The 16,865-nt window shown below is 35.1% G+C and overlaps 2 protein-coding genes across 5 annotated transcripts; one reads left to right on the top strand and one right to left on the bottom strand.

Moving 5' to 3' along the window:
• Positions 1-4,053: 4,053 nt before the first annotated feature.
• LOC132617154 (probable UDP-3-O-acylglucosamine N-acyltransferase 2, mitochondrial) lies at positions 4,054-14,778 on the top strand. 4 transcript variants are annotated; one of them, XR_009573636.1, is made up of 11 exons: positions 4,064-4,529; positions 6,651-6,968; positions 10,302-10,388; positions 10,565-10,614; positions 11,740-11,804; positions 11,928-11,979; positions 12,058-12,128; positions 12,293-12,359; positions 12,475-12,608; positions 13,355-13,426; positions 13,526-13,588. XR_009573636.1 is itself a non-coding variant. In XM_060332102.1 (11 exons), exons 1-11 carry the CDS (start codon positions 4,346-4,348, stop codon positions 14,659-14,661), a joined length of 963 nt encoding a protein of 320 aa, XP_060188085.1. In that variant the 5' UTR covers positions 4,084-4,345; the 3' UTR covers positions 14,662-14,778. The 4 variants fall into 4 exon arrangements, 2 of the variants coding, with proteins under 2 accessions (XP_060188085.1, XP_060188084.1); XM_060332102.1 differs by lacking the exon at positions 12,475-12,608 and adding an exon at positions 14,640-14,778 and having other exon boundaries at positions 4,084-4,529; positions 6,651-6,900; positions 10,312-10,388; positions 13,526-13,578; XM_060332101.1 differs by lacking the exon at positions 12,475-12,608 and having other exon boundaries at positions 4,084-4,529; positions 13,526-13,962.
• Positions 14,108-14,910, bottom strand: LOC132617155 (NDR1/HIN1-like protein 26). Its single transcript, XM_060332103.1, has one exon. The coding sequence runs from the start codon at positions 14,908-14,910 to the stop codon at positions 14,230-14,232; it is 681 nt and encodes a 226-aa protein (XP_060188086.1). The 3' UTR covers positions 14,108-14,229.
• Between the last annotated feature and the right edge of the window lie 1,955 nt (positions 14,911-16,865).

Raw genomic sequence — 16,865 nt, 5'->3', positions numbered from 1 at the left:
GAAATAATGGCCACACATACCATGTCTGACTTCATCATTAAGACGTGTTTAATCAACTTCTACAGTTACGTCACGTAATCCCTTCATTTATGACCCACTATTTCCTACCATGTACCACATTCCATGTGCCGAACACGATTCAAATTTCAAGCCAAGGCATGATTCTTGGAAATCAATAGAACAATTTAATGGGAACATCGCCGTGATGAACCCGAAAAATTGAGAGACTAACTGTATGGATAGAAATTTGAATTACATAAATACCTATGTGAACTTGCAAAAGAAGATGAAATGAATCGGAAGGCAACGTCGAAGGAATGGAATCAATGTAACGCCATGAATATTTACGGCAACATACCAAGAGAATCTCGGAGATGCCAAAATGCGATATATAGGATAATGAAGTAATTGCGTATTATGATAGTAATGGAAACAATAACGCATGGCGAGAATCACGGCTTTTATTATCAATCATTAACTCAGGAATTAATGACATACGTTACATCACAACGGGCAGACCAACCCGAAGATCTATAAATAGCTTACCATTTGTACATTTTTGGGGCATCAAATACATACAAGAGAATTATACCAAAACCTTTACTTTCTTGCTCAATCTTCTAGTTCATATTGATATTAATGTCAAGTTCTTATACTTTACGAGTTGAAGGAGAATTATATTGCAAGCACTCACAGTGAGAAGAATAAGTTTTCTTTCTCTTCTCATTGTCGTTTAATTCTTTAACTGTTCATCTTATTAGTTTGATCAATGTACTTAGTTTAAATCGAGTTACTACCTACTGTGGTTAACCACTTTACTTTCTTTACATAAATTTAACTAATTGGGCAAAGTACGAATTTTGACTCAAACACTTTCAAAATTTGCATATTTTGAAAAAGTGTTTTATGTCAAAAATAAAAGCTGCTTTTGGAAGAGTAGTAGTTTGTATTTGCCTAATGAATTTGATAAGCACTTTTACAATATTGGAGCAATAATTTGTGACAGGAAGGTTCCAAAAGTGCTTTTGTGAGGAAATCTCCTACCTGAATTTTCACCTTATTGGTGAGCATTTGATTCTACACCCTGTAATCTCCTCCCCCCTCTTTTTTTTTTTTTTTTTAAAAGAAAGTGCTTATGTGGAAAATCTATTTTTCCAACTTCTTAAAAAAAACTTTTGTTGTTACTCAAACACACTTACTTTTTCCTAAAAGTTTGGTCAAACATCTCGTCTCTCTGAAATAAGTATTTTTAGCTTCCCAAAAACTTGGCCAAGCAAGCTAGAATTGTCACATAAATTTGAACTTTTACGGGTTCTCATTGTATTACCTCAAGTGCTAGTGATTGAATTTATTAAAATTTAATTTTCATATATATATATATATATATAGTTGATCTTTTAAATGCTTATATAAGTTTTAAACAAAAATTACTTAATTCTATTGAATTCATATCTTAAATGTTACGTCCATGCGTACGTATTGACTATGACGAGTGAGATGGTGACGATAATTTGGAACTTGTCTTTGTACTTTTCTTCATCTAGTCAATTTTCTGCATTAAAATTTTCCTAGACAATGGCCCACCTTTTTAATATTCACACCTTGCTGACTTTTACCCTATAGAAAAAAAGGAATGAAAGAAAATAAAAATTACCTTTTCAGTTCCATGATGTATTAGGGTTCATTAGACAAGAAGACGCTCCTTTTTTCATTCATAACGGTTTGAGTCCCAAACGTCTACTTAAGAATAGAAGAATTTCATGCATCCCGTCATGCATTGATGGTCTTTTTATTGTTAATTGCTTATAATACTGACGTAAATTAAGTAGAGGACTCTAATGCATCGCTCACATACCTTGATGATCAAATGCAATATTAGTGATTTCATTAGACCTGTAAAGCTACATTTCAATGCACTGACGGTATAGACTATAGAGTAGGTTTTAAAGAATTATAGGTAATTTTATTTAATAAACGCTAATTTTAGACCTAAAATAAATGGTAAGTGACCTACTGTAAAAAGTTGAAGCTACACTAGTAACTATTTTTTTAATATCATCATTATATATAACTTAAATGGTTTTTCTAAACCATCTAATACGTGGTCTTTTAGTTATGTTGAAAATGTTAAAACGTTAACCATACGTCTGAATTATTTCCAAATTCCAAGTCAGCAATCAAATTAGTCCCACCAAATTGCCAAGTAAAGGACATCAAATTTATTGATTTACGTCTAATCAAACAAGAAAGGTACAACGCGTATTTCCTCTTTGATAAAAATATTAGCTTGCTTTCTGTTCTAACTTATGAAATGTAGACTTTGTTTCCATTCAAGGTCTTCAACTCTCATTATCATTTTTAGCCACAATAACTCGGCAAAAATTAGCCGGGATGGATAGTTTTTAAGCCGCCAATTAAAGTTTAGCTACCGTTTAAATGTGATTAAAAAGTAGTGTTTTTCATCTAAAAATAAAATTTGGACACAAGTACACTTAGCTAAAAGCTAAAACACTGAATTACTCCAACATACAGTACTGTTGCAATTCAAGATTTTAACAAGTGGAATTCCAGCAGAATGTAGTGGAGTTCCGCATGTTATAATTCATGGAGTTCAAATTTTGATTAGTTCAACATCTAGAAACGATTCATGGAGTTTGAAATTTTAAAGGATCAAACTCCACATGAAGTTTGAAATAGGTATCATGAGTGAAATAATAATAATATGAGAGAGATCGTTTAAATGAGGTGATTTGGGTGCGAAATTTTTGTATGTTCTTTCTATGAGTATAGTCAAGGTGAAATGGTATTAGAAGTAACGATGGTCTTCAACGGGTGTTTTTTAGAGTTGAGAGAATCAACTGTTATGGAGTTTGAACTAATTTATAGCAAGGCTTGTTCCTGGAGTTTTGAACTAATTTATAGCAAGGGCTGTTTGAATTCCAAGACAAAATCATGGATATTTAACTTGTAGAAGTTGAAACTGTAGAACATAGTCCACGGGTTCGAAAGAGGTACCATGAATTAAACTTTCACATTATTTCACATATCTATTTCTTTAATTATTATTATTATACACCATTATTTTTTTCATGTCACATTCTAACTTTATTTATTTTAAGACCACCGATCCTCAACCATTATAAGCGCACCTGACCGTCACAATATTGTTGTAAATGATTTAGAAGCTAAATATTGTGTGCTTAGGTTTGTTTAGCATTAAGAGGTTGATGTGGATCTCTAACATCGCCATTAATGATATGAGAAGGGATGTAGAGTTGTGTCGCTGGAGTGAAAATTTAACTAGGTTGTACAATCTATCATTGTTTGAGTTTCACTTGGATGATTTTAGGCTTGAGCGTGGCTAATTTGAGCTTGGGGATAAGACTTTACTGTTGGAGGTTTTGAGTGTTGAAGAATATAATGTTGGTCCACCGGATCAATAACCTCATTCCTCAAAAGTTCAGTAGAAAATTTGGACCATTCTTATAGTTCAAAGGTAAATTCGACGGTTTTTCTTTGTAAAAGAAGCCTATGTGTTGAAAGTTTTTGTCAGTAGTGAATACTGAATAGATCATACTTGGACCAATTTTATAAACACAGAGGTATGTTTGACTTCAACTATGTAGGGATCTTAGTAGCTCAGTTGGTTGGCTAGCTGAACTTTCACCTTGTTGGTGAGGGTTCGAATCCCCACATTGTAATTTTATTTCCCTACCTCCTATGTAATCAAAAAAATTAAAATAAAAAAATAAAAAAATTCAACTATTAAGGAGTGATGCATTTTGAATTTGGAGCTATACTATGGGAGCTGAGTTAATGCTTGGAGTGGTTGTACCTGGTGCAGTACAAGCTGTTGGAGAGTTGATCTTCGGAAGGAGGACATAAGTTTCGTTAGTTACATTCAGAACCCTTAAGTTTGATTCTTTAATAATGCATTTGACTCAAATTCTTATAGCAGTAGTTTCTTTTGGACCCATTAGCTAGCTAGAGTTTTTTAGTATATATTCTATTGGTGTAATCATTTTAGAGTTTATCAATAAAAATCAACTTAGCTTTGTCTAGAATAGCTTTAGTTTAGCTAGTTTTCTTCTCAAATTCCATTCTGCATCATAGAGGGCGAATTTAGATCATTTCGCGAAGTTCAGGGGCCAATTTGAACCTTTTCCCAAATTTAAAGGCAATACTGGATCTTTTATAGTTTTAGAAATTTTAAAATCTTGTGTAAATTTTTGGTAATTATAATCCAATCCCAAACCATTTAATTACCGAAGACTTAAAAAGTTCCTTTTCTTTGTTCAATACTTGAGGGTCTCTACTTGTTTGGTGGCAGATTATAGTCACAGTTATGTCTCGCCTAAAAAGATTAGCTTTTATTCGTACATTTTCCTCTATATCTGGACTGATCTGTAGCAAAATTCACACAAGTAAAGTTAAAAATTTGTTAGCCCCAAGACACGTGTCAACAAATGCTTCTTCCAATTGTTTTTCTACAGGACAAAGAGCTTCAAAATATATCTCTACTGAGCCAGGTAAGTTTGCCGCGTGTCGTTATACTTGAGTACATATTTAAGCACCTCATGTGTTTGTGAAAATGCCGCTTAGACTGTGGGTGTGTTTGGTACGGAGGAAAATGATTTCTAATTTTTTCATGTGTTCGGTCAAACTTTTGGAAAATATTTTTTCTAGAAAAATAATAACAAGAGATGTGGCGATGAGGATAGTATGTACGCAGATCTTTGCCTGTTTCAGATAGATTCTCGGCTCAGAAAAGATGAAAAGAAAGGAACTAGCAACTACGGCTCAAAAAAGATGAAAAAGGAGGAAATAGTAACTAGCATAAATAACAACAAGATAATAAAATAATCGAGGCTAAAGAAAGATGAAAAAGGAGTTAGTAGCAGCAAGCATGAATAATGGTAATAAGATAACTGAGGCTAAAGTAGTAATAATGATTTAAGAATACGTAAAGACAAGAGATGTACCAATACCGGGGGATGGAAAAGAAAACAACTGTATATTGATTGTGTTCGTAGTGGAAGTAAAGAAAACAAGTTTTACAAGTGGGTTTGTGTGTTTGGGAAGATAGAGAGGTTGTTTCCGACAGATCCTTAGCTAAAAAAAACATGAAAAGGAGGCATTAGCAACTAGCATAAATGACGACAAGATAATAAGACAAACGAGACTAAGAAAGATGAAAAGGAGGTAGTAGCAACAAGCATGAATAACAGCAAGGTAATAAGATAACTCAGGCTATAGTAGTAGTAATAGAGATCTAAGAATAACAAAATACAAGAGCAGGGGCGGAGCCAGAACATTTGATAAGGGGGTTCAAGAAAAAGGGACTGGATGAAAAAGGGTTAAAAAGTGTTATTACAAAAAATCGAACCCACAACCATGGGCTCAATAATAGGCACTTCAGCCGCTGGGCTGAGTCCTCCAATATGTTAAGGGAATGCAACATTAATATTTATACATTAATAAAAAAATTGACCCCATATATATGGTGCAATTTTCCGACGAAGGGGGTTCGATTGACACCCCTTGCACCCCTATATTTCCGCCCCTGTACAAGAGAAGTACTAATACCCCAGGGACGGAAAAGAAAACAACTATATATTGATTGTGTTTGTAGTGGAAGTAAAGAAAATAAGTTCCACAAGTGACATTCTATATAGATTGTATCATTCCCACCCACCAACACACCTCATCTTCACCCACCCTCGTAGCCCCCATAGTATTTTTCTAGATTAAATACAAATGCATTTAGGATAATATGTTTTTCTTATGCACTTAATACAAGAAAATAAGTAAGAAACCACTTATTTTCCTAGAAAACACTTTCCATAGAAAACATTTTCCTTTGTACCGAACACACCCAATGTTACTTGTTGTTTTCCAGTGGAGTCTATTCTTTTTCACGACTAATATGTTTGGTATGGTGGAAATGCTTTCCTTTTTTCCACCTAATAATCGTGGTGTCTGGGACAACTTGTACATACCTCTCGACTAATTGTACGGGCTACGTGTTATCTCCCACCAACTTTCCCACCAGCACAGGTACCATAACTCTGTCCACCATGGCTTACGTAGAAGGAAAAAATAATGTTTTCCTTCTTTTATAGTGGTGGGTATGTTGATTTTGTCAAAAATGTTTTTCTGAGAAAATCACAGGAAGGGGAAAAGAGTATGGTCACTTATAGGTGAAATGTCAATTTCCTTGTAAATATTCAAGTTCTTACTCTATTTCACTTGCTTGAACGGACACTTGGACATTGTTAAGCCTTTCATACCCAGAAATATCATAAGAACACTGTCCTTGTTTGTTATGGTTCATCTATTAAGCTCACGCTATGTTGCCTGCTTATACACTCTATCAATCATGGAAAACAAACAAAAGGTGATATTCAAGATTAAACGCTTTCCACTGCCGATTCATATAGTCAACCCCAACTTGTTTGAGACCGAGGTGTAGTAGTTGTTGTAGTAGTAGTGTTGGTTGTGGAAAACCATGTACATTAATCAAATGTTGATACCCTCGTATTCTGTTTCTTTTGCAGAATGAAATGAGCCATTACGTTCTGAGTGCTCTTTTGCGGTTTAACACTTAGTGTAATTTTGCATTCAAGATGACATTTTCTATGTTCCATCAGGTACCACAGTGCACCTCAAATGTGCTTTGGATTCAAGACTTGAGAATGGTTGTGTGGATGACCAACAAGATTATCGCAGATGGGGCAATGGTGGTGGGACTTTTCACAAGTCGGCTAGCATTGATCGCTCGGCCTTTGTAGAAATTGGTGCTGTAGTACATTCAGAATGTGCAGTAGGTGCAGACTGTCACATTGGCTCTGGAGCAATCATTGGACCTACTGTCACAATAGGTCAATCGACGAAAATAGGGTACATCATTTTGTCTATATTGAAGGCAGTTGTTATTTGGCTTCATTTTGATGGGATATCTCTAGTAGGTACCAACAAGACTTTGTTCTAAATATTGAGTGGAAATAAGTCTTCTCTTGATCGGACTAACAAAAGAGCAGAGGTATAGTTAAGAAGACAATTGTTATTTTGTTTCAGTTGGCAAAATAACATCATTCTTCCTAGCAAAATCTCATCAGGCTGTCTTTCATGATAATATCTGAAATTTATCAATTACCTATGCTTAAGCCTTTTCTCAATTAGTTAGGATGTTTGAGTTTTGTGCTGGATTCTCCTAAAGAAAGAAATCCAACTGTTTGGAATTGAAAAGGGTGGGTCGGATGCAGTAGGGGGGGGGGGGGGGGGATAGAAGTTGTACTCCCTCCGTTTCAATTTGTTTGTCTTATTTTGATCGGGCACGGAGTTGAAGAAAGTAAAAAAAAAAAACTTTTGAATATTTTGGGTGTTAACTATGTGAAGAAGTAAAGTTGATTTTTTGGAGGTACAAAAAATCCTAGATATTTAGTAAGGGATCTAGAATAGTCTAGTGTAGGATCTTGGATAATTATCTTAAAGAAAAATCTAGATATTCTAGAGTAGTGTTAGAAGATAAGGCTAACTAGATATTTTGTAGATATATCTAGATAATTCTATCTAGAACCATCCCTAGACAAGTGTAAATAGGGGTGACCTTAGTCATTTGTAATTAAGCCAAGTTAACCCAACACAACCCACTTCAAAACAATTCAAGTAAACACTTCCTTTCCAAAGCTTCCTCTTCTTTAGTTGAATCTTCCAATCTTAGTAACGATCTTGGGCTAGCAGAAAGTTTCTCCGATTTACTTTTCTTCTGCTATATTTGTCTACATGGTATCAGAGCCATAACCATACGTTGGCTGCTGGGTTTTGTTTCAAGATCGGGTTAGTGGTAGATTCAACTGGTTTCTCTAAATGGATTTGAGCGGTCATGTTAATGGACTGGGGATAGAGTTATTGAATCAGTCCAATTACAAGGTATGGAAGACATGTATGGAGTCATACCTTGTGGGCAAGGATTTGTGGGATGTTGTTAATGGGAGTGACACAAATCCTCCTATTGACGGACCGAAAAACAGCAGTGCATACAAGAAGTGGAAGCAAATTAATGTGAAGGCGGAGTTCATCCTGAAGAGGTCCATCTCTCATAACTTGTTTAATCATATTATAAGGTGCAAATCAGCTCATGAGATATGGAGGGCCCTCGATCGGCTGTTTAACAAGAAGGATGAAGCCCGATGGAGAATGAATTGGCGAACACCACTCAAGGTAATCTATCTATTGCTGAGCACTTTTTGAAGATTAAGAATTTATGTTCAGAGATCTCTTTATTAAACCCCGACGAAGCTATCTCTGAAGCACGAATGAGAAGAATTATCATTCGTGGTTTGAAGCCAGAATATATTCCTTTTGTTACATCAATTCAAGGATGGGCTGAACTACCATCCTTGGAGGAGTTTGAGAATTTGTTGTCATCAAAGGAGCTACTAGCCAAACAGATGGCTAGTATATGTTTTAAAGAAGGGGAAGGAAATGCTCTGGTAGCTTACAAGAGGAATTTTAAAGGAAGACAAAAGCGAAGTAGCTCAAGAGAGATGATACATTCTCAATTCCATGAGGGGTCAATCTCGCCAAGACAAAAGGAGGAGTCTTCTAATAAGGGTAAGAAGACTATTAAATGTTATCGATGTGGTAAAGTAGGACACATAAAAAGATTTTGCCGAGCCAAGGAAAGCAACATGGCTCAAACTGAGAAAGCTCCTGAAGAAGAAGACTGGGAAGGTGCTTCGTAGCTGAGGCTCGAGTAGTAGATGCCCTGGCTTCCTTCAATTTTGAAAGAGACTGGATCATGGATTCGAGAGATAATACGGTCCATCACGTGGAGAAGGAAGGCATTGGTGTCATCAACAGAAAGCAAGAAGATTCCAAAGACGTTCAGACTAGTGATGTGGCAGCTGCTATCGAGGAAATCAACGAAGCAAATCCTGATGCTGGTAATAAAAGTCTAGACGTGAGAGATGTTGAAGTAGAACCTGAGCAGGCAATGTCTGAAACTATATATAGTAATGGTGACCATTTCGGAGAAAGCATTGAGGGAGTTGTAGTGGAAGTTGAAGTCTCTGGTCAATCATCTGCCGTATCAGAGTCAATCACTAGCTCAGATCAAATACTAGAAGCAGATGGAGAAGCCGACGGTCAAATAAATGAAAAGGTTGACCTTGAAGGCTCAATTTCATGTGGAGATACAAGCAGTATGGTTTTTGAAAGCTCTGAAGCTGCCAAACAGTTTATCGAGGAGTTGGAAAGGGAATCTAGTGGTGGATCCTATGTTGGTGTTGAGGCTTCGAAGGAAATTAATGGTCAGATTATCACTGAATTAGATGCTTCTCCAAATAACAGAATTGTCAAGGAGCTAAGAGAAAGAGGGAGTCTGGAAACTCAAGAATGTGAAGTTCAGCATGAAGATGAGTCACGTGGTTCGCAAAGGCCAAAAAGAAATAGTGGCAAGTCTACCCGCCACCGAGATGAAAATTTTATCAAGACATATTCATGTTTGTTTGGAGGCCCAATTATTAGCGGAAAACCATCATCATTTGAAGAAGTAAGAAGTGTCGGGAAAATATTGCTGAGATCATCACCAAGGCACGCTCAAAAGCTTCGGTTGAGTTCTTCCGCAACAAGCTCGGGGTAGTTTCCAAAAAATCACTTTAAGGGGGAGTGTGAAGAAGTAAAGTTGATTTTTTGGAGGTACAAAAAATCCTAGATATTTAGTAAGGGATCTAGAATAGTCTAGTGTAGGATCTTGGATAATTATCTTACAGAAAAATCTAGATATTCTAGAGTAGTGTTAGAAGATAAGGCTAACTAGATATTTTGTAGATATATCTAGATAATTTTATCTAGAACCATCCCTAAACAAGTATAAATAGGGGTGGCTTTAGTCATTTGTAATTAAACCAAATTAACCCAACATAACCCACTTCAAAGCAATTCAAGTAAACACTTCCTTTCCAAAGCTTCCTCTTCTTTAGTTGAATCTTCCAATCTTAGTAACGATCTTGGGCTAGCAGAAGGTTTCTCCGATTTACTTTTCTTCTGCTATATTTCTCTACAAACTAAAGATATGTATAATGTACTAGAAAGAGGCATTCTTTTTGAAATGGACTAAAAAGGAAAGTAAGACAAACAGATTGAAATGGAGGAAGTATAAGAAGGCTATTGAAATGCAAGATGACCTATGTACTTTCTCGGCTGTTGGCAGTCTCAGATGGACTTGTTTTTGCAGCCTGAATTATATTCTGCACCATTTCTTACAAATGACTTTTGGTCTATGAATTATCTGCAAGTTATCTTCAGCTACAATGCTGCATTGGCTAATTGCATGATTGGTGACTTTTGCGTTATCCACAGCGGGGTCTGCATTGGTCAAGATGGTAAGGATGAATCTCACGTGAAATTTTCTTTTTCAGTTGCTTAAAAAGAAAACCAAGACTATTCCTTGTTTCTGGTGCATGTTTCGGAGTACCCGTCACTGACATACTTTGTACTTTACATATTACATACTTTTTATCTCTCAGATTTTAATTTAGCAGTTCTTTGCTTGCAACAGGTTTTGGATTTTTCGTAGATGAGCAAGGAAATATGGTGAAAAAGCCTCAAGTTAGTCAATACTATTTATCTAAGAGATAAAATTGTTACTTTTGTTTTTTATGATCGAGAAATCCGTCTAGGGCCAACCCCTAGTACCAAACACAGTTGTCCTCTACCCTTCTCGACTTAATACCAGGCTTAGTTCGCATGGCGCATGGCTCGAACCTGTGACCTAAGTGAGAAGTCCTTCAACCTTTTCCACTTGTACCAAGCCCTGGGGCAAGAGATAAGATTGTTACTTATGATCCTTGGAATCATTTCTTTTACACCAGAATGTGTTTTTTATTTCTTTGTGGTTGTGGCCAATTCAGGAGTCAGGACCCCTAAATATCTGGGGTCTTCATTGCAAGTGAGCAAGAGTATATAAGCAAAGAAAAAGTAAGAGCGACCAGAACTACCAAATGAGCTCCTCAGTGAAGTGAGCTAAAATTTGAATAATTCTAGTAATAGTTAGAGTGCTATAATTAAGTCTGTTGTAATGCTAGTGGGTAGTGAAAATGTGCGAAATATATACTTAAATTAGAATTTGAATGAAAACAATTTAAATATTTGTTAATCTTGTATTGTTTGACAAGCAAAGTGTCAACATTTGTGCTAGCCCATCACTTCACTTCTGCACAACATTTATATGTTCATATTACTTGTAAGTTCACTTTCTCATTTCAGTATTTTTGGTCCTTCAAAATATCAGAATTAGAAGCTGGCCCCAAGGGATTGCTGATGTAGATATAATAAAGTGCTGTATGGACCTGATTCGCTAATCAGAAAAATGTCCTTGAGTTTCGTCCATGGTCATTTATGCTAATGCCTCATTTTTTTGCCCTGATGCTCACAAGCACTTGGGCCTAACTTAAATGTTTGACCTATGCTCAAGCTTGACTGTTTTCTGGATGAAATCAGGCCTGAGTGAACTTGTGCTAAAAGTTGTTAGTCTAAGCCTAGGGTTGTCTTTCATTGTTTGATACTACCTATAATTTGTTTATTTAAAAAAAAGAAAAGAAAAAGAAATTGATAGCAGATCAATTATATAAGCTTATCCTGAATTCTTCTTCATATACTAGATGTTTTATGAGCTACAACTTTTTATATTCTTCCAAGACTATTAATCTTCTTTTTTTGTACCTTCATATGCAGACCCTGAAGGTGAGAATAGATAACCATGTAGAAATAGGTGCAAATACATGTATCGATAGGGGCAGGTGAGATCCTCGCTTTTTTTTTGAATTCTTCATTGCGGTTGTCTTATGTCTTTCCAGATTAAATCCCATGCCCTAATGTTTATGAGCTTAAACATAAATGCTACATCATTTGGGGCCATGCAGTTGGAGGGATACATTAGTTGGAGAACATACGAAGATAGATAATTTGGTTCAGGTACTTTCCTACTTCTGAATGACTGAATATTTGGAGAAAATCTTTGTTTCGAGACTATTCTTATGATTTGCAATACAGATAGGTCACAATGTAGTGATTGGGAGAAGCTGTCTCATTTGTGGACAAGTCGGTGTTGCGGGTTCAGTGACGTATGTTACCCTTTTTGTCCCCACTTTGATAAAGAATAGAAGTAAAACATCTTTTGGATTTGATCACCAATTTGCTTAACTTTCTAGTTCAGTAAATTAGCTTTCAAGATTATATATTGTCCTTTTCTGGATTAATCTACATATTTGTCCTTTTGTTTTCCCAGTATAGGTGACTACGTAACTTTGGGAGGAAGGGCTGGGATCCGTGATCATGTAAACATTGTCTCAAAGGTATAATTTTCTATTTAACTGGTGATCTGTTCCTTGACTAGCACAATTTGGTGTCATTCCATGTTAAACGAATACTCCATAATATACGTATCGTTATGTTTTGTTGGTTTTATAGTAATTGGATATGATATTGCTCGGACCAAAATGCAAATGCTAGAACACTTTACTTCCAAGCAAGAAGAGAGCACATGTTACCACTATATGCATCATAAGTTCTATTTGGCCCTGCTTTAGCTTGTCATTATCATGGTAATCCACTGGCTGGTCTTAATCTTGATGGACAAAGTTGATAAGTCAGAAATGACAATGATAGCATACATCTTATTTTAGTTTGCTTGACAATGCTGCTTATTATCGTCTAACTTTCTCCTAACATAAATCAGATCAGAAAGTTATTACACTTTTTGGAAAAAAACCACAATGTTATTGTACATTCTATGATGGTTATGGAATTCTGGTAGCATGGTCTCTGTTCATGTGGTCGATAGATCTCTTTGTTCATATTTCCAATGCCATTATTCTTACTCCCTCTTAACTGTTACCTGTCCTAGTTTGATGTGCCTACACTCGGGACAAAGGATATTTGTCAATATATTTGAAATATTGGAATAACAATGGGCTCCATAATGCTTTTGAACTGGTATAACATTAAAAGTTAATGAATATGAAAGGGAAAATTTCCTGTTAAAGGAAAGCAGATACTATTTTTGGGAGAAATCGAAAAGTAAAACAAGATATCTCTTTGTAGCAAAGGGTGTATTCTATTCTATCAAAAGTATATTAGTACTTTATTATATTGTAAAGCTTTTCTAAGACATTGCGGATAAGCGATAAAGTATTCAACTTATTACGAATCTGGATATTAAATTTCTCATTGCATACACATTCTATGTGGTTATGCTTCTATTGACCAGGCTGTTATTTTATCTTTGACCATATATATAAATTTACATGTAATTAATAATCAAACTAAGTAATGACATTTGATGCTGCAGGTCAGGTTAGCAGCTAATAGCTGTGTCACCAAGGATATTAGTGAGCCTGGAGATTATGGTGGCTTTCCTGCTGTAAGTATTCTATCATTGTTCATAGTGTCATCTAATTTCTTCGAAAGAATTCTGAACTTGTTTTGACAATTGTTTGATTATTCCCATGGCTAACTGCAGATTCCTATACGTGACTGGCGAAGACAAATTGCTACACATCGTCGAACCTTGAAGTAAGAGTTCTGTTCGAATGCTAACACTATACAGAAACTCAGGATTTGAACAATTTATGCAACACTATGCATGAAATTTGACGTACACCCGGGGGACCATCTCAGGAACTGCTGATTACATATCACTTGTATTCTTTCGCTCCTATTTAATGCTGAGCATTACGTCGTCTTGGACATAGCTTAAAACACGACTGTGTACATGAAATTGTTGTTCCTCTAGCCTTTTATAACATTACATGCTCTTTTGAAAGCAAAACTATGTTTAAAAAAGTTTATTATGCCTTTATCGACGGGTAGTTTCATATCTTAAATTAGTGTTAATACCGCACATCCGATGTTTAATTAACTGAGATATTTAGGATTTTGTCAAGAGCTTCTGATTTATTCTCAATGTCAGTTAACGATTGTTTAGTACCTTGCTGAGATTATCAAAAGAAATGAACTAGAAAATCGACACAAATACAATTTGAGCTTTCTATTTAAGCCCTGGCTTCCTGTGTTCTTCTTCGAATTTAGAAGATTTTGAGCGTTTCTTTAGCTCATAAATAATGCACTTCAATTTTATAGTCAAATACAAGCCTAAAGTTGAAAAATCAATAAGAATAGGATAACAAATGGAAAATATCTGAAATAAATGTAGCCCTTCCTAAATCAGCTGAAATAAACTGGACATCTCTTATCCTTATAAACAGGCAATAGCATACCATCTTGTCCTACTCCAACAGGACAATTAGCATGCATCCTATGGTGTTTACTGTTCCACGACGAAATCTTAAATCTTATAGTCGATGATAATTCAACACGAAACATCACTGGACCCCTCGATCGATCATTCAGCATTTGCTTCCACTGCGACCCTGTTACTGTCAATGATGAACCACTAAGTATACTAGCAAATATGGTGCTATTTTTTGGCTGTTGATAGAATGGTGTCAACACTTGGTAGCCTCCAACACTCTTTTCTCCATAATACACCGTCACTTGACTTGCATCATAGTAAATTCCAATACCTTGATTAGAATTCCTTGCTGTAACTTTGAAGTTTATTTGTGCATTTTCAGGTCCACCACCTCCTTGACCTAAAGCTGGAACAGAGAAGTCATTGAGGAAGATTCGCGGACGATGAGGGCGAAGACTTAGCCATAAAATGAATGTGATGAGTCCAACAATTGCAAGAAGGCCTAAGAATATTGAACATATTAACTTTGAGACTCTTGTGGTTAAACTTTCTTTAACCCTGTGTGCATAGTAGCTAGCACTATGGTGTCGCCTTATAGGACGATCTTGATCGCGATCACGCCCATACGCGGGTAATTCTGGCGAGTACTGCATTTTTTTTTTAAAGAGAATGGAATTGAGGTTGATAATGAACAGTTTTTAGGTGCATTTTTATATATGCAAAATCTTTGGAGAAAATGGTGGCTGGAGTATAAAGTAATGTTGAGAACTTTTTAGGAAAGAAAAGAATAAAGAAGAACTGGTTGTGTGATCTTGGTATAAAATTAATATACTTTTTGCAAGAAGTAGCGTTATTGGATTCTTGAAGTTGGGGGCAAGTATACTTTGTTATCTATACACATATTTATTCCTTCTTACTCAGAAAGTATCCTCGCACACAATTTTTCTTCTCTCTCTCTTTTTTTTTTTTTTTTTTAAGTAATCGTGGTGTCTGGACCAACTTATTTTTCTCTTGTCTCTTCATCTGAAAGTTTTTTGATGCAAAAGAATTAGTTTGAATTTGCTGGAACTGTAGTTCTGGTAGTTGTTTTTAGAAAACTACACTGTTTTAATTTTTAGCTCACCGGTTTAGCGCCGAGTAAGCTCACTACGAGGCTAAAAACCTCTCTATATTTATTTTCAGAGTTCGAACACGATAAGTCTGATTAAAGATGGAATATCCACTTAATTGATTTAATTTGTGATCTCCTAAGAATTAAACATACCATTCATATCCGAAGCTGTTGGACCATACAAGGGTTGAAGAACATGAACTAATTGGGGACGTCTAACAAATAGGCATGCAAACTACATTATTTTTGGACCACTTTTATCATTGCACTAGAAGTTTTGCTTTTATCAAGAGGATTCAACAATTTGTGTGTGTGTGCAGGGGCGATTTTAGGTACTAAAATTGGGACATGTGAACATATGGTTTCTCCGTAAAACTCATATTTTATGTATATATTTTTTAAAATTAGTATAATACTATCTACTGGAACACAAACTATAAAAGGGCTAAATACTGAACTTGGTTGAAGGTTGTGTTATTTACCTAGAGGACTAAGGATCAAGTAACACTTAATACATTTTTTCCTTTTATTTTTTAGTGGTGAATTGAACCCATCTTTCAGAAATCCTAAATTTGTCTCTTTTTACAAAATATGTATACAGTGTATAGGTAATGTATAAAGTATACGAAATATACAGATAATATACGTACTTATACACTACCTATATAACTGAAGTATAAATGTAGTGTATAATTCTATCATGTTTGGTAAACTAGATGACCAAAAGGATATATTTACGTAAGTTCCCTATATATTGATTGTAAGATGTTGGGGGCAAATTTTCGTCTGTTCAGATCAATAGTAAGAAAAGTTGTTAGGTATAATCATCATACTATTCTAAAAGTGGGAAGACCCTAAGTTGAATTATCAAAATGTCCATAAAAAATTAAACGACATTTATATCCCTCATCTAAATATTACTATTACAATATTTTTGTACTAAATATTAATTTTACCTTTAAATAAATGATAAATAAAGCAAGTAAACACGAAGTTATTAGAGTTAAATTCTTTTATCTACCGACTACAAAGCACTTGCCGCAAAGTTATTACCGGAGTTGATTCACTTTCTTCAATTTATTTTCATTTTTCTGTAGTTATTGCAAAGATCCAATTTATGTCTATTTATTGTCATTTAGTTGTCCACATAAACCAAATTTCTACTATTAAGAAGAGTCGGTTGGGGCTCACTTTCTCGTCGTCCGTTTCCAATTTAATAAAAACAAAATGTGGGCCCCACCCATAGATATTAAAAAACAACTAATATGGCCCCACCCATAGATATTAAAAAACAACAACTAATTATAAAAAAAAAATTATGGGCCCCATAATTCTAATATATATATATATATATATATATATATCCGGTCCAATTTAATAAAAAAAAAATTATGAGCCCCATATATATTAAACAACAACTAATATTAAAAACAATAGTGCAAATTAATAATGTAAAAAAAAAATGCACCCCGTATTAAAAAATCAAACAATATTCAT

This window comes from Lycium barbarum, chromosome 11 (genome assembly GCF_019175385.1).
Source record: "Lycium barbarum isolate Lr01 chromosome 11, ASM1917538v2, whole genome shotgun sequence".
NCBI classification, from domain to species: domain Eukaryota; kingdom Viridiplantae; phylum Streptophyta; class Magnoliopsida; order Solanales; family Solanaceae; genus Lycium; species Lycium barbarum.
Note: the sequence above shows the minus strand (reverse complement) of the source record. Positions and strands in the feature narration are given on the sequence as shown.